Below are 18840 nucleotides of genomic sequence, written 5' to 3'. Positions count from 1 at the left end.
TGTGTCTCTCCCTCCGTCTCAATAACTCAGCCTTTCTAATAAATAAATAAATCTAAAAAAAAAAAGAGAGAAGTCTTTAAAAAAGGAGTTGCTCTGGATCACAAGAATACAGTTGTTAAGTTCACCAAAACCTGAGTAACAACATAAGAGATTACAAAAGAAAAACCTAGTGAGAATTGGTCAAAGTTTAAATTAGATAACATCTTTTAAAACAAAGAATGCATAAGCTTCATCAATGTTCCACTCTCACCTCCCTGAAACTAAGCACTAAGTTTGTTATTGTCCTTGCTTGTCTGCCTATTTCCCTCCAAGGCCTCACCCTGGCTGATTTTATTCATCTCTATCGCACAAACTGATATGTATATGCTAAGAATATCCAAATCATGTTATCACAGAACTTTCTCCCAAATTTCAGTCCACTCTGGAGATAAGCAGCCCCTCACAAAAGTCAAAGAAATGAATAAACATTACCTAGATTTCTTAAAGGAGATATTAATTTTGATTAGTAGATTAAAATATTCTATTTAACAATTAGAATGCTATTTGTCTTTATATTTTAATTAACAATAGCTGTAAACACTGTTTCTTTATTTTACTAAAATTGCTCGTTTACTTAGCAAAACTACCCAAAATAATTGGTGACATCTAAATAAATGCAGCATAAAGGCCAATTTTAACATTTATCTAAAAGTGTTCCAAGACATGCTGGGGCAAGACACAAGCAGAAAGGACGTGTTAAAAGTGTTAGATTCTAACAGAACTCACAGCAGCAAACAGACACACAGCAGATATTAACAATGCTACTCCACCCAAAATGGGGCCTCTCGATATGGTTTGTAAATGTCAAATAATTTTTAAAAAGAAATTTGGAAATATAGACAGTACTTTAAAGACATATTAGGGCCGGCGCCACGGCTCAATAGGCTAATCCTCCGCCTTGCGGCGCTGGCACACCGGGTTCTAGTCCCGGTCGGGGCGCCGGATTCTGTCCCAGTTGCCCCTCTTCCAGGCCAGCTCTCTGCTGTGGCCAGGGAGTGCAGCGGAGGATGGCCCAAGTGTTTGGGCCCTGCACCCCATGGGAGACCAGGAGAAGCACCTGGCTCCTGCCTTTGGATCACTGCAGCACGCCGGCCGCGCCGGCCATTGGAGGGTGAACCAACGGCAAAGGAAGACCTTTCTCTCTCTCTCACTGTCCACTCTGCCTGTCAAAAAAATAATAATAAATAAAAAATAAAAAAGATATATTAGAAGGCAGAGATATGATACAAAAGTAGGATATTAAATATTAATCACAAAATATTTAAGAAATAGAGGATGGTTAAGGGCAAACAACTTAAACCTTAGCTTGCCACTTACTAGCAGATGTGTGCTCTTGGAGACGTTACTTATCCCTTTACACATCATTTTAAAAACACAGGTGGGGCCGGCGCCATGGCGCAGTAGGTTAATCCTCTGTCTGCGGTGCTGACATCCCATATGGGTGCCGGTTCTAGTCCTGGTTACTCCTCTTCCAGTCCAGCTCTCTGATATGGCCTGGGAAAGCAGTAGAAGACGGCCCAAGTCTTTGGGCCCCTGCACCCGCTTGGGAGACCCAGAAGAAGCTCCTGGCTCTGGATTGACGCAGCTCTGGCCACTGCGGCCATTTGGGGGGTGAACCAACGGAAGGAAGACCTTTCTCTCTGTATCTCCCTCTCACTCTCTGTAACTCTACCTCTGAAATGAATAAATAAAATCTTTAAAATAAATAAATAAAAACACAGGTAATAAACTGTACCCACTTCACATACTTGAGAATGAATTGAAGTAATATACATAAAGGGCTATAAACAACACTGGGCATGCAGTAGGCATTACATCAACATTATTACTGTTACTTGCATTTGTTGGCAATATGCATTAAGGACAGTGGTAAGCAAACTTTGGAACAAAACAAGATAAATCCATGTTCATTCATCAGTGTACCAGGGACCTAATCATGAAAAAGACAGGCTCAGAGATCCCTCTAGATTCTCAGAACTCAGAAGAAAAGATTAGGCTTTCCAGAAGGGCAGAAACCACACCTCCTTCACTCATTTCTGCATGCCCAGTGCCCTAGGGACACAGTATGTAATTAAAAGTGCTTACTGAATTAATGAATGATGCAATTATAGGGTATCAAAGAGAAAAAACTATTGATTATACAGAGAATGGGAAATTAAAGAGTCATCCCTGAAGAAATGGTAGTGCAATGCTACAGGGTAACGAACCCTCAAGGAATCTGTCCACAAACCTTCAATAATCTACCAGTTCTTACACAACCTAAGAACGTACATCTTCTCATTAACAAAATAAGGAACAATACCTGGCAGGCTTACTCTAACGATTAAATAAAATCCTATTTTAAAAGAGAATCACAGGCCGGCGCCATGGCTCACTTGGCTAATCCTCCGCCTGCAGTGCCGGCACCCCGGGTTCTAGTCCCAGTTGTTCCTCTTCCAGTCCAGCTCTCTGCTGTAGCCCAGGAGGGCAGTGGAGGATGGCCCAAGTGCTTGGGTCCCTGCTCCAGCATGGGAGACCAGGAGGAAGTACCCGGCTCCTGGCTTCAGACTGGCGCAGCACCAGCCATAGCGACCATCAGGGGAGTGTACCAACAGAAGAAGACCTTTCTCTCTGTCTCTCTCTCACTGTCTATAACTGTCTCTCTGTCTCTCTCACTGTCTAACTCTGCCTGGCAAAAAAAAAAAAAAAAAAGGGAGGGAAGGAGGAAAGAGAACCACAGAGATGTAATGAGATGTTGATGTAGACTCTTGGTATCTCCAACACTCACCCTTTATCTAGATGCAACTGTAACATGTCCACGGATTTAAGGGGCACTTGCAAATACTTAAAACCTCAGACATGGGGCCGGTGCCGTGGTGCAGTAGGTTAATCCTCCGCCCGCAGCACTGACACCCCATATGGGCGCGGGTTCTAGTCCCGGTTGCTCCTCTTCCAATCCAGCTCTCTGCTGTGGCCTCGGAAAAGCAGTAGAAGATGGCCCAATTGCTTAGGTCCCTGCACCCATATAGGAGACCGGGTAGAAGCACCTGGCTCCTGGCTTCGGATCGGCACAACTCCAGCCATTGCAGCCATTTGGAGAATGAACCAACGGAAGGAAGACCTTTGTCTCTGTCTCTCCCTCTCACTGTCTGTAACTCTACCTCTCAAATTAAAAAAAAACAAAAACAAAAACAAAAAAAACACAGACATTAAACGTGAAAATGTGCTTTGGGTCTCACATGTAAGGTGCCTGTTGGGTTTAACACCCAAGATTCAACTTTTGGAGGCTGGACTAATTTCAGGTAGAGACATTCTACTTCCACATTTACCATGCTTTCCTAAAAATTTTTCAGAAAAGTTCTGAAGTCTTGAGCAAGAATATGAACCTAAATATCTATACCAAAATATAATTTCCTGTTAACTCTGATATTTTAAATGTTGAGTTTGCATCTCTCATTTTTAGTGAATGGCTTCATTCAGGCACCACCACCAAGTCTGCAGAGCATCAACAGTCGCCCAGAGGCTACTCTCAAGCTTTCCGATGCCCACCCAGCCCTGCTGTCCAGATGGAACAACGTGGCAGAACACTCTCACATCCAAAAGTTCAGCTCCTTGTCATCCTCACAGAACAGCCCCTCGCCTTCACTTCTTTATTTCTCTGCAAAGGCTCAAAACCTTAGAACCATCCTTTAATTTGAGTCTTTTTGATGGTAGCCTTCACTACAGGAGAACTAATTCTCAAATTAAGTAAAAGGGCAAAACTAAAGGCATTTCTGACAGCATTAAGTTCATGCAAACAAACACGCGGTATAAAGCTAGGTTTGTAGAATGGGCAATTTTTCTATTGTTAAAGCCAAAATCCAACAAATTAGAGGTTTTTCTCATGAAGAGCAGAGCTTCAGTGAATGAAATTTAGAAGATCACCTTCCAAGAAGGCATGTTTACATGTTATTCCAGTTTGGTGTTATGAAAACTTCAGGACTGGTTACCCTCAGTCTACAAACCAAATGGAGTCTCAGGAGAGATTAAGTCACTCCCTTCGGGCGAGAAGCTAATAAGCACCAAACGGAGATTCCAATCTGGAACTGTCACATTCCAAAGTCTGTGCTATTTTGATTAAACTCAAGGTTTGCTGATGCAGAAAATTACAAGGTTATAATTAAATACTTTCCTGTGGAAAATAATGAAATGCAGGGCCGGCACTATGGCATAGTGGGTAAAGTCACTGCCTGCAACAACAGCATCCCACATGGATGCCAGTTAGAGGCCCAGCTGCTCCACTTCTGATCCAACTCCCTGCTAATGTCCCAGGAAAAGCAGTGGAGGATAGCCCAAGTGCTTAGGCCCATGCTACCCACATGGGAGACCTGAAAGAAGCTTCTAGCTCCTGGCTTAAGCCTAGCCCAGCCCTGGCCATTGCAGCCATCTGGGGAATGAATCAGCAGATGGAAGCTCGCTCTCTCTCCTTCCAACTCATTCAGATTTAAAAAAAAAAAAAAAAAAAAAAAAGGGAACCATGATAACCACTTTTTTTTTTTGTAAAGATTTATTCATTTATTTGAAGGCAGAGTTATAAAGAGGCAGAGGCAGAGAGAGAGAGAGAGAGAGGTCTCCCATCCGCTGGTTTACTCCTCTGATGGCCACAATAGCTGGAGCTGTGCTGATCCAAAGCCAGGAGCCTCTTCCAGGTCTCCCACACAAGTACAGAGGCCCAAGGACTTGGGCCATCTTCTGCTGCTTTCCCAGGCCACAGCAGAGAGCTGGATCAGAAGTGGAACAGCCGGGATTAGAACTGGTGCCCATATGGCATGCCGGCACTGCAGGCAGTAGCTTTACCCTCTGAGCCACAGCACCGGCCCCACTAACCTCTTTTAAAAAAATGGGGGGGGGGGGGGCGGCCGTGCTGTGGCATAGCGAGTAAAGCCGCTGCCTGCAGTGCCAGCATCCCATATGGGCGCCGGCTGGAGTCCTGGCTGCTCCACTTCTGATCCAGCTCTCTGCTATGGCCTGGGAAAGCAGCAGAAGATGACCGAAGTCCTTGGGCCCCTGCACCCATGTGAGAGGCCCAGAAGAAGCTCCTGGCTCCTGGCTCCTGGCTTTGGATTGGTTCAGCTCCAGCCATTGCGACCAAACGGGGAGTAAACCAGTGGATGGAGGACCTCTCTCTCTCTCTCTCTGCCTCTCCTTCTCTATGTAACTCTTTCAAATAAATAAATAAATCTCTAAAAAATTAATAATAATGAGGGGCTGGCACTGCGGCCCAGTAGGTTAATGCTCCGCCTGCAGTGCCAAGCATACCTTATGGGTGCCAGTTTGAGTCCTGGCTTCTTCTCTTGAGATTCAGCTCTCTGCTATGGCCTGGGAAAGCAGTGGAAGATGGCCCAAGCCCTTGGGACCCTGCAACCATGTGGGAGACCTGGAGGAAACTCCTGGCTTTGGATCGGCACAGCTCCAGCCGTTGCAGCCAACTGGGGAATGAACCAGCAGATGGAAGACCTCTCTCTCTCTCTGTAACTCTGACTTTCAAATAAATAAATAAATCTTTAAAAGATAAAGGGGAGGGGAGAGAGATATCTTCTATCCACTGGTTCACTCCCCAAACGGCCACAGTGCCAGCTCCTAGAAGTTTTATAGTTTTAGTTTTCAAGTCTATGCTATATTTTAAGGTAATTTTTGTGTAAGGTTTGAAGTACAAGGGTACTTCAAAACGTCCATGAAAAATACAATTAAAAAATTTGAAATCCATAATTTTTTCATACTACGCACTTCCCATGAACTTTCTGCATATATACATAGCTGAGACCAATTTTTAATATACAGACATCCAGTTGTTCAAGCACCATTTCTTAAAAAGACTATCCTTTCTCCATTGAACTGTTCTAGCACTTTTTTTTTTTCTTTTGACAGGCAGAGTGGACAGTGACAGAGAGAGAGAGAGAGAGAAAGGTCTTCCTTTTTCCGTTGGTTCACTCCCCAATGGCCACTGCAGCCGGCACACCGCGCTGATCCGAAGGCAGGAGCCAGGTGTTTCTCCTGGTCTCCCATGGGGTGAAGGGCCCAAGGACCTGGGCCATCCTCCACTGCACTCCCGGGCCACAGCAGAGAGCTGGCCTGGAAGAGGAGCAACCGGGACAGAATCCGGCACCCCAACCGGGACTAGAACCTGGGGTACTGGTGCCACAGGCGGAGGATTAGCCTAGTAAACCGCGGCACCGGCCTCTAACATTTTTTCAAAAACTAACTGACCACAGGGGCTGGCAGGTGGTGAAGTGGATGAGATGCTGCTTAGGATTCCCACATCCTATACTGAAGTGTCTGAATCATGTCTGCTTCTGATTCCAGCTTCCTACTAATGCACAGCCTGGGAGGCAGCAAGTGACATCTCAAGTGCGTGGGTCCCTGCCACCCACACTGGAGACTCAGAATCAGTTCTTGGGCCTGGCTTTGTGTTGGCCCAATCCCAGTTGTTACAGGCATTTGGGGGATTGAATAGTGGCTAGAAGATCTGTTTTTGTCTCTCTGCTTTTCAAATAAATAAAATTTAAAAAAAAATGAATTGACCATAAACATAAGGAGTTATTGCTGGATTCTCAATTCTATTCCACTGACTACTTGATTACTGTTAACACTAAAGTTAAGTTTTAAAATTCAGTAGAGCAAGTCTCCTATTTTGCTCTTTTTCAAAACTGTTTTGGCTATTCCAGGTCCTTTTCATTCCCTTATAAATTTGAAAATTTCTTAGAAAAGCCTACTGAGATTGTGACAGATTTTGTTAAGTCTACAGCTGAATTAGCAGAGAACTGCCTTTGTTTTTGTTTGGTTTTGTTGTTTTTTTTTTTTTTTTTTTTGGACAGGCAGAGTTAAACAGTGAGAGAGAGAGAGAGAGTTATAGACAGTGGGAGAGACAGAGAGAAAGGTCTTCCTTCCGTTGGTTCAGTCCCCTAATGGCCGCCACAGTCAGCGCTGTGCCAATCCAAAGCCAGGAGCCGAGTGCTTCCTCCCAATCTCCCATGCGGGTGCAGGGACCCAAGCACTTGGGCCATCCTCCACTGCCCTCCCGGTACAGCAGAGAGCTGGACTGGAAGAGGAGCAACCGGGACTAGCACCCGGCGCCCCAACTGGGCACTGCAGGCGAAAGATTAGCCAAGTGAGCCACGGCGCCAGCCAGAACTGCCATCTTAACAACATTCAATCTTCTATCTATGAACGTAGATCATCTCGCCATTCATTTAAATGTTACTTGATTTCACTGAGTAATGTTTTATAGTGTAAAAACTTTAGTGCTTCTTCTGTTAAATTTATTTTTAAGGATTTCAGATCTTTTCAATACTGTCATGAATGTATCTTTTTCTTACTATCACATTCAGATTTCCTGTCACTACTACACTGTTGATTTTGCCTCAGTTTGCAGGAAAAAAATAGACGTTATTATGCAGAACAACCTAACCCCTCCCAAACACACTAAATCTCCACACCTACTTGACTCTGTACCCATGCTCTTTTATCCCAGCTGTTAAACATTTAGGAAGCGATCCCTTTCCTATCAAAGGACTGTGCAGTCTGGATCCTGACCGTTGTTTGCTTATGCTTTACTGATCCTAACAACTAAAATTATGTTGTAGTATTCCTTATATTCAAAAAACAACATCCTCTATTCTCATACATTATCAGTTTCTACCCCATATATCTCCCCTTTCATAGGCAAACATCCTTAAAAATCTATCAATCTCCCTATCTCTAGCTCCTTGACTAATTATCCCTCAATTCACTGAAATCTAGTATCCATCTCTACCAACCCATAAAACAGCCTTATCTAAGCTACCAATGACCTTTAGACTACTAAATCCAGTGGCCACATTTCTGCCCACATCTTCTCAACTCACAAACTCAATACCATTCCCTCCCTGAACGCCTGCGTTAACTGTTACTCATGACATGGTGTGCATTCCCAATTTCCCTGCGACCCCCGTGGCTATCCTTCCCAGCCTCCTCCCAAGAAGCTTTCCGGCTTACTCACTTGGAAATGTTTGGAGTTCCTCAGGATTTCATTTCTAGTCAGTCCTCCTTTCTTTAATTTTCTTCATTGACTTCATTCATTGTCTCTACTTTAAATATCAAAATTTACTAACAATCTTCAAAGTGACATTTCTAAGACAAAAATCTTTGGGTTTCTCAGATTTATGAATCCTCTCTGGTGGAAGCCTACTTGACATACTCACAGGCTTCTGATATCTTAAGATGGACAAAAGGGAGCTCCTGAATTCACCAACACCATTCCATCAAAAACAACAACCCGTTCATCTCCCAACCATCCAACAGCAATTTCCAGCAACTTCCTTGGGTTCTTTCTTCTGTATGTTCCACATCCCTACCACCTAAAAGATTGCTTTCCAATCCCTACCACCTAAAAGATCTCAAACATGTCTACTCCTCTCTATTCTACTGCTACCTAGCTAACCTACGCCTATCTGCTTAGACTTCTGTGCACCCTCAGCCAATCAGCTTCCACTGGCTTCAGTATTCCCTTTGCTTACACAGTTGTCAGAGCAATCTTTAAAAATGTCATTCAGACTCTGCTGCTCCCTCAACACAAACTTGTATTATTTTCCTGCAGAAATCCAGAATCCACCACTGTGTACAAGACCTCAAGGTATTCTATTTCTGCCACTCTCTCCTCAGGTTCATTAAAGTTTTTCACTTCCACAAACACATTTATCTCTTTACAGCTCCAGACCCTTCACTCAGATGTGCAACACCTCACTCTCCCTGTCCCACCTCCTGTCCATGCCATCTCTCAGAGGCTTTTCCTTCTACCACATAGGTCCCCACTGCTTCCTCACCCAATGGCTCTCCATTATCACACACCATCCTCTTCCTTTAAAATTAGCACAAGTTATAATCCATGAAGGCAGAGAAAACATCTGATCACTCACCACAATATATATGGGAATACTTCAAAAAGTCTGAGAAAAACAAGATCAATAGATGTTTATTTTGGTGCAAAACAAATTTGAAATTTATGCATAGCTTTTTGAAAACATGCATTTTCCATGAACTTTCTGAAGCTCCCTCTGTACCGTGAATATAAATAGTAGCCACAAAGAAGTACCTGTTGAAAGTATATGGAATTGATTTTAAAAGACACATGGGATATGTGTTTGCCCTAGCAGATAAACCCATATCTTGCATCAGAGTGCCAGGGCTCCACACCTGTCTCTGGCTCCTGAATTCAACTTCTTGCTAAATGTGCACCTTGGGAGGTAGCAGTGATGGCACAAGCAATTGGGTTCCAGCCACCCATATGAGAGATCGGAACTGAGTTCCTACTCTTGGCTTTGGGCAGTCCCAACCTTAGTCATGAGCATTTAGGGAAAAAACCAGTGGGTGAGAGCTCTCTCGTGTGCACTCAGTCTCTCAAATAATTTTTTTTAAAAATCTTAAAAAGGGGGTGGGGGGGCATGCTGTGGCATAGCTAGCAAGTAAAGCTGCCGCCTGTAGTACCAGCATCCCATATGAGTGCCAGTTCAAGTTCTGGCTATTCCACTTCTGATCCAGCTCCCTGCTAATGCACCAGGGAAAGCAGTGGGAGATGGCCCAAATGCTTGGCCCCTGAACCTGCATGGAGACTGGGAGGAAGCTCCTGGCTCCTGGCTTCAGATCAACTCAGCTCCAGCCATTGTAGCCATTTGGGGGAATGAACCAGCAGATGGAACATCTCTCTCTCTCTCTCTCTCTGCCTTTCAAATAAATAAATAAATCCTAAAAAAAAAAAAAAAAAAAAAAAAAAAGATATACAAGTATGTTCAACATTTCAGAGGCTGGTATGCTCTTCTTTTTATTTATTTATTTGACAGGTAGAGTTATAGACAGTGAGAGAGAGACAGAGAGAAAGGTCTTCCTTTCGTTGGTTCACCCCCCAAATGGTTGGAGCTACAATGATCCAAAGCCAGGAGCCAGGAGCTTCCTCCCAGTCTCCATGCGGGTTCAAGGGCCCAAGCACTTGGGCCATCCTCCACTACCTTCCCGCGCCTCAGCAGAGAGCTGGACTGGAAGCGGAGCAACCAGGACTAGAACTGGAGCCCATATAGGATGCCGGTGCCACAGGCGGAGGATTAACCAAATGAGCCACGGCACTGGCCTGGTATGCTCTTCTTAAGAATTTTCTCAATGTAGAGTTCCATGGGATGAGCTTGATTAGACTGAAGAAGGCTGGCAACTTCAGACTGTATGCACAATTTTGTTTCTAAGTAAATGTCCAGTGTGTGCACCAGAATCTCAAAAAATCAGCAACCCAAGAGATAAATTCTGCTTTCATTATTTAACAAGATAAACTTAGAGGTCAACATAGGGCCAACTGCTAAAACACAATGGGAAAAGACATATTGTTTTTATTTTTGAAAAGCCTAAGTCCTTTCATTTATCAAACTTAAGTTGGCATATGGTTTAATGTCCATCAAACAAATCTCTTAATGAGACACAAAAGGGAGAAAAAAGAAATAAAGATACTTCTATTATAGGAAAGGCTACAGAAAATGCAACATAAATAAAGGGAAACTAAAGAGAGTCAAGTCTGATTATACACTTCAAGTCCTTACCAACCAGATACCTTGAAGACCAGGAACCATGGGCTGACCACCCTTTATCAGTTTCTGCTTGTATATGCTGACACTTCAGCATCGCAGGCCAAGATTCTCTTTAAATCCCTCAAGGATCCAAACAGTGCAGCAACTAATCACAAGCCAGTATGCTACTTTCTTAGGGGTGTGGTTGGAAAGAGTAGCTAACTCTACATGATGATACTCTCATTTGAGCCCAAATTATGAAAATCCATCCTGATCACTTCAACTGTGGCAAAGACATCAAGTGATCTGCTCAAGGTGACAGAACCAGTCAAGCCAGGGTTGCACCTTGCTGCCTATGTCAGATGCTCCTTACACCAGCTTCTCATGTTTTTAACAGCTCCTTCAAAATTTCACTGTGAGCTAATGCTAAAGGAAGAAAGGGAAGGAAGGAAGGACTAAAACTAGCACAATATGAAATTGGAGGGAAAAGAAAATTTAAAAATATATGACACCACACAATGACTTCTTTCACAAACAGTAATGCTGCTATGTTTTCAACCATGTGTAGAAAAGTGTCGATTAAGGCAAGATTATTTCTATAGTTTCTTCTGTTTCACTGAATCAAAAATTATAAATGAAAAACACATTTTTATTTTTATTATGTTTATAATTTTGATGCATAAATAAAGCTCTGCTTCCCACTTTTAAACCTATTACCAAGGAACAAATCTTGTAATTGAACAAGTTTCAACAGAAAGACACAACGGACTGTTTCATTGTTGCTTTTCCCCCATTAAATTTATGTGTATTACTCAAACATTATACTAAGATATTGCTCAACACAAATGATCTAAAGATTTTTCAACTTCATTAACGGTGCATTGCTTACAAACTTCAATAAAGAACAGTTAGTACTAGGACCTTTATCAAGCTATTATGCATTCCAATTCTGTAGGAAGTTTTAAAATATTTAAAAGTTTTAAAATATTTAAAAATATTTCCCAAAATACAGGTAAGGAAACATACTGTTAAGGAAACATACTGATTAGTATGGTAAATCATATAACTTGCCCAACTTTTAAAAAACAAATTGCTAACCGAAAAGTTTATTTTTAAGCCATGACATTGAATATTTTCTTGCTCAGCAGATGGTAAAAGCCCTCACGATTAAATCCCATGAGATCAGATTTTCCTTCCCCTATTGCTGATCTATTTGGCATGGAGCATAATTTTACAAAGTGTTAATTAACTCCTTAGCTTTGTCTACTAACACACTGCCTTCAAACCCAAACCCTTAAACCCAGGATACTTTTCACTCTGCTTCCAAAGCAAGTATAGTAAACATACCCTAAGATGTTTAACAGTTGTAGTAAGCTGTGTCTGTGCCCAGGACACCAACTACAGAAATCTCTCTCTACAAGTGGCTGGGTTTCAGACCTCATCATATATTAAACTATTTGCAATGAAAAGGAGAAAGTCCACATACAGCTCACAATCAAATTATCCAAAATCTCCCTCTTCATTACGAATGATGGGCAAACTAAAATCTGTCTGAATTTTCTCCTTAACCTTGCCCCTCAGCCACATAAACAGTAGAGAAAGGGCTGGGATGAGATTAGGAATGTAAGCGAGACACTCGCTAATTAAACGCAAGTTATTTAACTTCACTATGAAGTTCCTAGTTAATACACAAGAATAATACTCACTTTAAAGGGAGGTTGCAAGGATCAAATGAGCTCTTGCATGAAAATGATTTGCCTGGTAAATGGAACATAATAGGCACTCAATAAATGCCAGCTTCTTCCTCCTTCAGTTCCTGGCCCTCTGTTCTTTGTTCTCTACACTCATTCCCCTAGATGACTCAGCTCTCTCATGACTTTTATTAACAAATGCTGAAAACTACTCCATCAATCAAGGCCCTGATGTGTATGTGCATGCCCACTGACCATTCCCTGCACCAAGACACTTAACTAAGAAAGAGAGGAAAAGACCCCAAATGCCAGAACTTCACAGCATCATGTTTCCGGTTGCCTCCCGGAGATTTGTACTGCCATCTCAAAATGTCTGAAACTGAACTCATCATTATCTCCTTAAAACATCAGGCCCTCGGGATGGCATTGTGGCCTAGCAGGTAAAGCTGCTGCTCGTGTGCTGGTGCTGGTTCAAGTCCTGGCTGCTTCACTTACAATCCAGATCCCTGCTGATGGCCTGAGAAATGGCCTAAGTGCTTGGGCCCCTGCCACCCACATGGGAGACCCAGAGGAAGCTCCTGGCTTTGGCCTGGCCCAGCTCTGGCAGTCACAGTCTTCTGGGGGAGTCAACTAGCAGATGGAAGATCTCTCTGCGGCTTTGCTTTTCTAATAAATAAATCTTAAAAAGAAAAAAAAATCAGACTCCCTTCCTGCCCCATTTCTAACTGTGAGCACAGTCCAACAGAGAACAGCCCTTGCCCCATTCGTCTCCCACCTAAATAATGCCAAGTGACCCAGGGCCTATCAAGGTTACCTTCCTAATCTGTGCTTTGTCTCCACCCTTGTTTTCTATCCCACTGCTTCTACCAGAGTGCAGGTGAGCCCGACCGACAGGTGAGGCCAGTCAATTCTTGTTGGGGGGCTGTAATGTGCACTACATGATGTTTAGCAGCACCCATTAGATGCCAGTAGAACTGCTCCCTCCCTCTCTCTCTAAGACAACCCCAGATGTCTTTAGATACTGCCAAATGTCCCCTAGGGGGCAAAATCACCCTCCCCATTGTTCTCCTCACCCACATGCTTAAATACCATTGGCCCAGGTCCTCACTTCATATCTGCAGCTTCTCTGCTCTAACTCCTATGGCACTGACATAGCCTCCTGAAGCACTGCTTTTATGAGTAAAGGCTCTTAAATCTACTCCTCCCTTTGCCTTCACAATTAGTTCAAAGCCTTCCACCAAGCCTGGATAATCTGCCTTCAACTAAGCATTACTCCATAAGCACTTCCAACAGTGGCTATCCAGTGGTCTTTTCAGTAACACACACAGCCCCCTTTCTATTCTACTGCAAGAGCTCCCTTCCCTAGCCTCTAATTTCCAACACTCAAAGTCAAAGAAGTTCAGTGCATTTCCATTGCCTACTGAAATGTGAAATCTTCTATTTATTCTTCAGTCTTTCATAAGCTGGTGGCTTTCTGTTTTGTTATCCCCCAAACATACTACAACTTTAGCAAAACCTATCAAAACCAGTGCTTGAAAAGGTTCCTACCCCTTTCCACCTTCAGTCCTCTTTTTTTTCCCTCCCCCTTCCACTCTCTCCCTCCACCCCAATTTAAAGTCCATCTGAATAAATCAAGGCTCTCCTGATCACATCTCCCTTCCCTGAATATTCACATTCTATTCTAGGTCACACAGGAGTCACTCTGTAACTTGCAAGACCCTCCAGTGCTTCTTAGTCCTCTTCTGACACCCTGCAATGCCTACCCTAAGTAGAGAACAGCACTGAACCAATGTGAGTTGCCCCAAATGCTTCCTACTTAGCAATCAATGGAGGACTGTGTTTTCAGACCATCCCAAACTCCCTTAAGGGAATGAAGCCCAAATTCCCCTTCTGTCTCACATTTCCATGCCCTAGGCCAATTTTTAAGTGAGTTGCCTTGGAGATATCCAGATCACTATTTAGTGCAGGTTGTGTATCCCTTTTCAGAAATGCTTGGGACCAGCGGTGTTTTGCATTTCAGAGTTTTTTTTTCCAGATTTTGGGTATTTGCATATACAGAATATCTTGGGGATAGGACTCAAATCTAAACACAAAATTCATTTATGTTAAACATATCCATTATACATATAGCTCGAAGGTAATTTTACAAAATACTTTTAATAATTTTATGCTTCATGGTGTGGAATTTTCCACTTGTGGCTTCACATTGACACTTAAAAGTTTCAGATTTCAGAACATTTTTTATTTCAGATTTTTTGGGATAGAACTACTCAACCCAGGGGCCAGCACTGTGGCAGAGCAGCCTCAGCCAGTGGCAACCTATCGTAGGTGCCAGTTTGTGTCCTGGCTGCTCCACTTCTGATCCAGCTCCCTGCTAACGGCCTGGGAAAAGCAGCAGAAGGTGAAGTTCCTGGCTCCTGGCTTCTTTCCGGCCCAGCCGGGGGCGTTGCAGCCATCTGGGAGTGAAACAGCAGATGGAAGACCTTTCTCTCTTTCTGTCTCTGCCTTTCAAATAAATAAAAACCTTAAAAAGAGAAAGAGAGACTCAACCTGCTTACATTACTGTAAGAATCCTGCTTCACAGAGTTCTGCCGGCTTCAAATCTGTAACTGAATCCTGAATATTTAAGCTCTGTTTTTAAGTAAAAAGGCAAGAGAACTTTATCTTTGAATATTACCAAAACTGAGTAAACATAAACATGAAATTGAGTAAAACATAAAAAATAATTTCGGCTGGATGAAATACACTTCAAGTAATGATTAATTAATGCTAATCTGTTTGTCCTAAATAATACATTTAATGTCCTAATGTCTTCATGCACCAACAAAAGATGAAAAGTCGGTTTATTTCAACTGTCTTTCACCCCCAAGACAAAAACCAAAACAAAAAACTCTGAAATGCAAAACACTGCTGGTCCCAAGCATTTCTGAACAGGGATGGGCAGCTTCTCCCTAATTTTAGTTCCTGACTCGGATGTCTGTTTTGTTACCCTTACTGAGAGACCCGCATCATTACGGAGTGTGTTCTGTCTGACCAGATCTCTTTCTGTAAGTCCTACTCCAAAGGCCTGTGAAGAGGACAGCAGTCCACACTACCATCGCCACTCTGTAGCAGGCGTCAGCAAACTGTTTTGTGTGTCTCTGAGCTAAGCATGGTTTCTGCGTGTTTAAAGGGCTGTGAAAACAAAGACTAGGCAACAGAGGCTGTGGGCCAGCAGAGCCTAACATATTTACTACTTGTCGCTCATCGACATCAGTTATTTGGGACTCCTAGTTGTCCTTCACTGGTATGGAAGACACCCAACTTTTCTGCCCAAGGTTTCCAGGAAAAAAAAAAAAAAAAAAAAAAAACTCAAACAAGATTATGCCAAGAGACAGAACTCAAATCAACTTGACCATAGCTTTTATGCACAGGTGACTTCTAAAACACAGCCCATCTGTAGACATTTTCATATGCACAGGATTTTTATTAGATGGCACTTGACTTTCATTCTACAGAAGAAATACTTAAGGCTTCAAGAAGGAAGCGTGCAGGAGCCGAAGTCCCACTGCCAGTTAACAGCGGAGTGGGGTCCACTTCCCAGGCCTCACATCACACCTATGCATCTGGCTTTAAGTCCTGGGGATCTGGATAACTGGCTGGCATCAACAGAAAGAGGAAAAGCTTAAAATATGTTCCTGAAATGTTGTTCACCAGCAGCTATGAACCATTAAACACAGAAACATCACTGTGCACCGCTTACACTAGATGAGAACTCTAAGGAGGCCTCCTGTTTCACAGATAATGACAAAAAGACGGCTTGAAACTTACTCCGCTTGCTCCTCCAAGGCTACAGATTGGGGCAAATCCGCAAGTTTGATTTCCAGCTGCCCGATCCTTATCTCCCAACCCATATCCACAAGTCCCCTCAAATGTTACCGAACGCCCGTCGAAAAACACTGTCCAGTTTACATCAGTCACGCCTGCTATAAATACAAATTATCTCATACCTACTTGCCAACTATTAGCTAGAAGTTCAAATTTCTTAATCTCCCTAAGAATTTACTTTCCTCTCCATCAAAAGAAAGAAGAAAAGAATAGAAAAGAAAACCGTGCTTCTTCGATTCTTAAATCCATAAAACTCACTCTATCGCGTCTTCTCGGTGAATTCAAAATTAAAACATTCTGCCTATGCGGGTAACTTTAATAGTCTGCAGGACCCGAAGGGCTATGCACACACCAGGATCTAGGCTTCAGCCCATTAACCACCCAAGAACATTCACCTGAAGTTGCTCTCCCAGCGTTGAAAAACACAGATCCTCAGGGGTGGCCGAGGGGACAAGGTTCTCGGGTTCTGCACGCCCCCGCCCCCACCCCACCGCAGGAGTTTCGTCCTCTAAAGGCGACCCCTTCCCCCCCACCCCGCCCCACCGCGACGCGAGTGCCGGCCGCCCCGGCACCTGCGGCCCCTGCGCGCAGTCGGGGAGCCCGGGGGAACCTGCCCACCGCCGGCCCTTCTGGAAACGGCGTCCACTCACACCCCCGGAGCCGGCGGCGGGAGGCCCGAGCCGCGGGCAGGCGGCCCCTCGGCCCCGGGACGCAGCGTTACCTGGAGGACCACGTCGTTGGGCAGCTGCGCGGCCCGGAACAGCTCCAGCACCCGCCCGTTGACCACCACCTTCTTGGTGCTCTCAATGTCGCAGTAGGAGAAGAGATCCGAATAGTATTTCTGCTCCGCATCGCTCAACGTTAAGCCTTCCATCTTCGCCTCCGGCTCGCGGCCGCCCCGCCCCGCATGCAACACCCGGGGCCCAGCCCCACGACCCCGGGGCAGCGCGGGGCTGCGCGCGGCCCGGCCTCCTCCTAGTCCCCCGAAGCCGCCGGGAGCCCCAACCCCGGCCTCAACGCGCGCCCGGGTGCGCCCGTGCCGCAGGGCCCGGAGGTCGCGAGGAGGGGGCCCGGCTGGGCTCGGCGCGCCGCCGCCTGCGAGGCCCCGCGCAGTCCCGGGCTCGGCGCAGCGCGCCGCACGGCTGAGGGGAGGGCGCGCGGGGAAGGAGGCGGCGGCTGCGGCGGCGCGAGGCACGGGCAGACTCCGCCACCGCCCCCGCCGCGGGTTCGAGTCTCCGCGGCTCCCCGCCGCTTCCCCCTCCCACTAGGCTTCCCGCCTCGGCTTCCCCTTCCGTCCACGCCCCCGGAGCGGTAGCACTTCCCGGAAAGTTGTGGGGCTGCGGGTCTAAAGTTTCGGGGGCTAGGGGCTGAGCGTGGCCGCCGCTCCGCCTCCCTCCGCCGCCATTTACTGCGCCCCGGCCCGGCCTCGACGCGCCCGCACCAACACTGACAGCGGCGGCCGCGCTCCAGACCCGGATGTGAGGCCGGGAGGAGAGAGCGCGAGAGGGAGAGAGAAACACCCACCGGGCGGCTCGGCCGCTCCCGGGAGAGGAGGCCGCAGCGCCCCCTGGTGGCAGGCGCCGGGCGCGGGGTGGCCGGCCGCCGCCGGGTGCTGGCCGCAGGAGACCCCGCGAAGAGGACCCGGGGAAGAGCCGGCGGCTCCTGAGGACCAGGGCAACTGGGGTAGGGGTGACGGTGTTTTAGGTTTGGAAGCTTCTGGTCTTAAACATTTAATGCCTATTCGACTGAGGGGGAACATTGTGGAGGCTATTATTTTGGTATCAGTTTGCACCTTCTGTGTCTTGGGTTACTGAAGGTAAATGTGTGGTACTTCCCTCTGTCCTGAAGGGCGGTGAACGTCCACACTCCGGCTCCCTTGCGGTGCTTACCTGTGAAATCAAACTGGACGGAACGCAGGGGGACCCGGCACAGGTTTCCCCCTTGTGCAAGGTCATCCCTGCGCTGGCTACTTCGCCCTGTAAGTACGCGCCGTCCACTCTGGTAAGCCCGTGTGGGCCCAGGCCCACCGCGGGGGCCCGGCCACCCCCAGGCTCCTCTTGGGAGCCGGCCTGCGCCTATCTGGGAGAGGATTCAGAAAGCTGTCCGCAGAGACCATCTTAACAAGGTGTGTGCGAGGGTAGTTCCAAAGGGTTGCAAGGACATGGATTAGAAGCGAAGTATATCTCCTTGCAAAAAAAAAAAAAATATATATATATATATATATTTGAAATCTATGCATGGTTGGAACATATCCCCTCATAGTTAGCAAATATAGAAAAGTTCAAAGACAGTAGCTAAGGTAGAATATTTGGAAGAGCCGACTGTCCAAAGATTCTTGGTAATGCTTTGTCAAGCAAAGCCTGCCCTGCCTCCTTGGGAGACAAAATCTTCATGCCATGTATAGTCACTCTGGATGCTAGTTAGTGTAAATATTTATTCATTTTACTCCAGGCCTTAATAAAATGCAAATAGATATGCAGTTGTAGACATTATGTTATCTTTCTTTTTAAAGAAAAGGTAAAGGATTGTGGACTTGTAAGATGTTTTCTCACTTGATTAGTAATGTTTTACAGAGATAATGGCCCATTAAAGCTCAAGTCTCCCTATCGCTAAGACTTTGCCATTGCCTAGCAAATCTCACATGTCCTTACAAGGCACCTGCCAGAAGTGATCATTGCCAGACCGGCTGCCCAGAGATGGAA

The 18840-nt window shown here is 45.3% G+C and overlaps 1 protein-coding gene across 16 annotated transcripts in view; it reads right to left on the bottom strand.

Moving 5' to 3' along the window:
- Positions 1–17606, bottom strand: part of REPS1 (RALBP1 associated Eps domain containing 1) — a 98226-nt gene extending 80620 nt beyond the window's left edge. For 7 of the 16 annotated variants that reach the window (XM_051854279.3, XM_051854280.3, XM_070073510.2 and 4 more), the window contains exon 1: positions 16860–17203. In XM_051854279.3, the coding sequence (XP_051710239.1) occupies positions 16860–17012 (153 nt within the window). In that variant the 5' untranslated portion in view covers positions 17013–17203. The other 9 variants (XM_089332614.1, XM_089332615.1, XM_051854284.3 and 6 more) reach the window with 8 other exon arrangements.
- Between the last annotated feature and the right edge of the window lie 1234 nt (positions 17607–18840).

The sequence above is a fragment of the Oryctolagus cuniculus genome, chromosome 5, assembly GCF_051225735.1.
Source record: "Oryctolagus cuniculus isolate XC-2025 breed Fujian yellow rabbit chromosome 5, ASM5122573v1, whole genome shotgun sequence".
NCBI classification, from domain to species: Eukaryota; Metazoa; Chordata; class Mammalia; order Lagomorpha; family Leporidae; genus Oryctolagus; species Oryctolagus cuniculus.
This window is presented reverse-complemented; position numbering and strand designations above follow the sequence as displayed.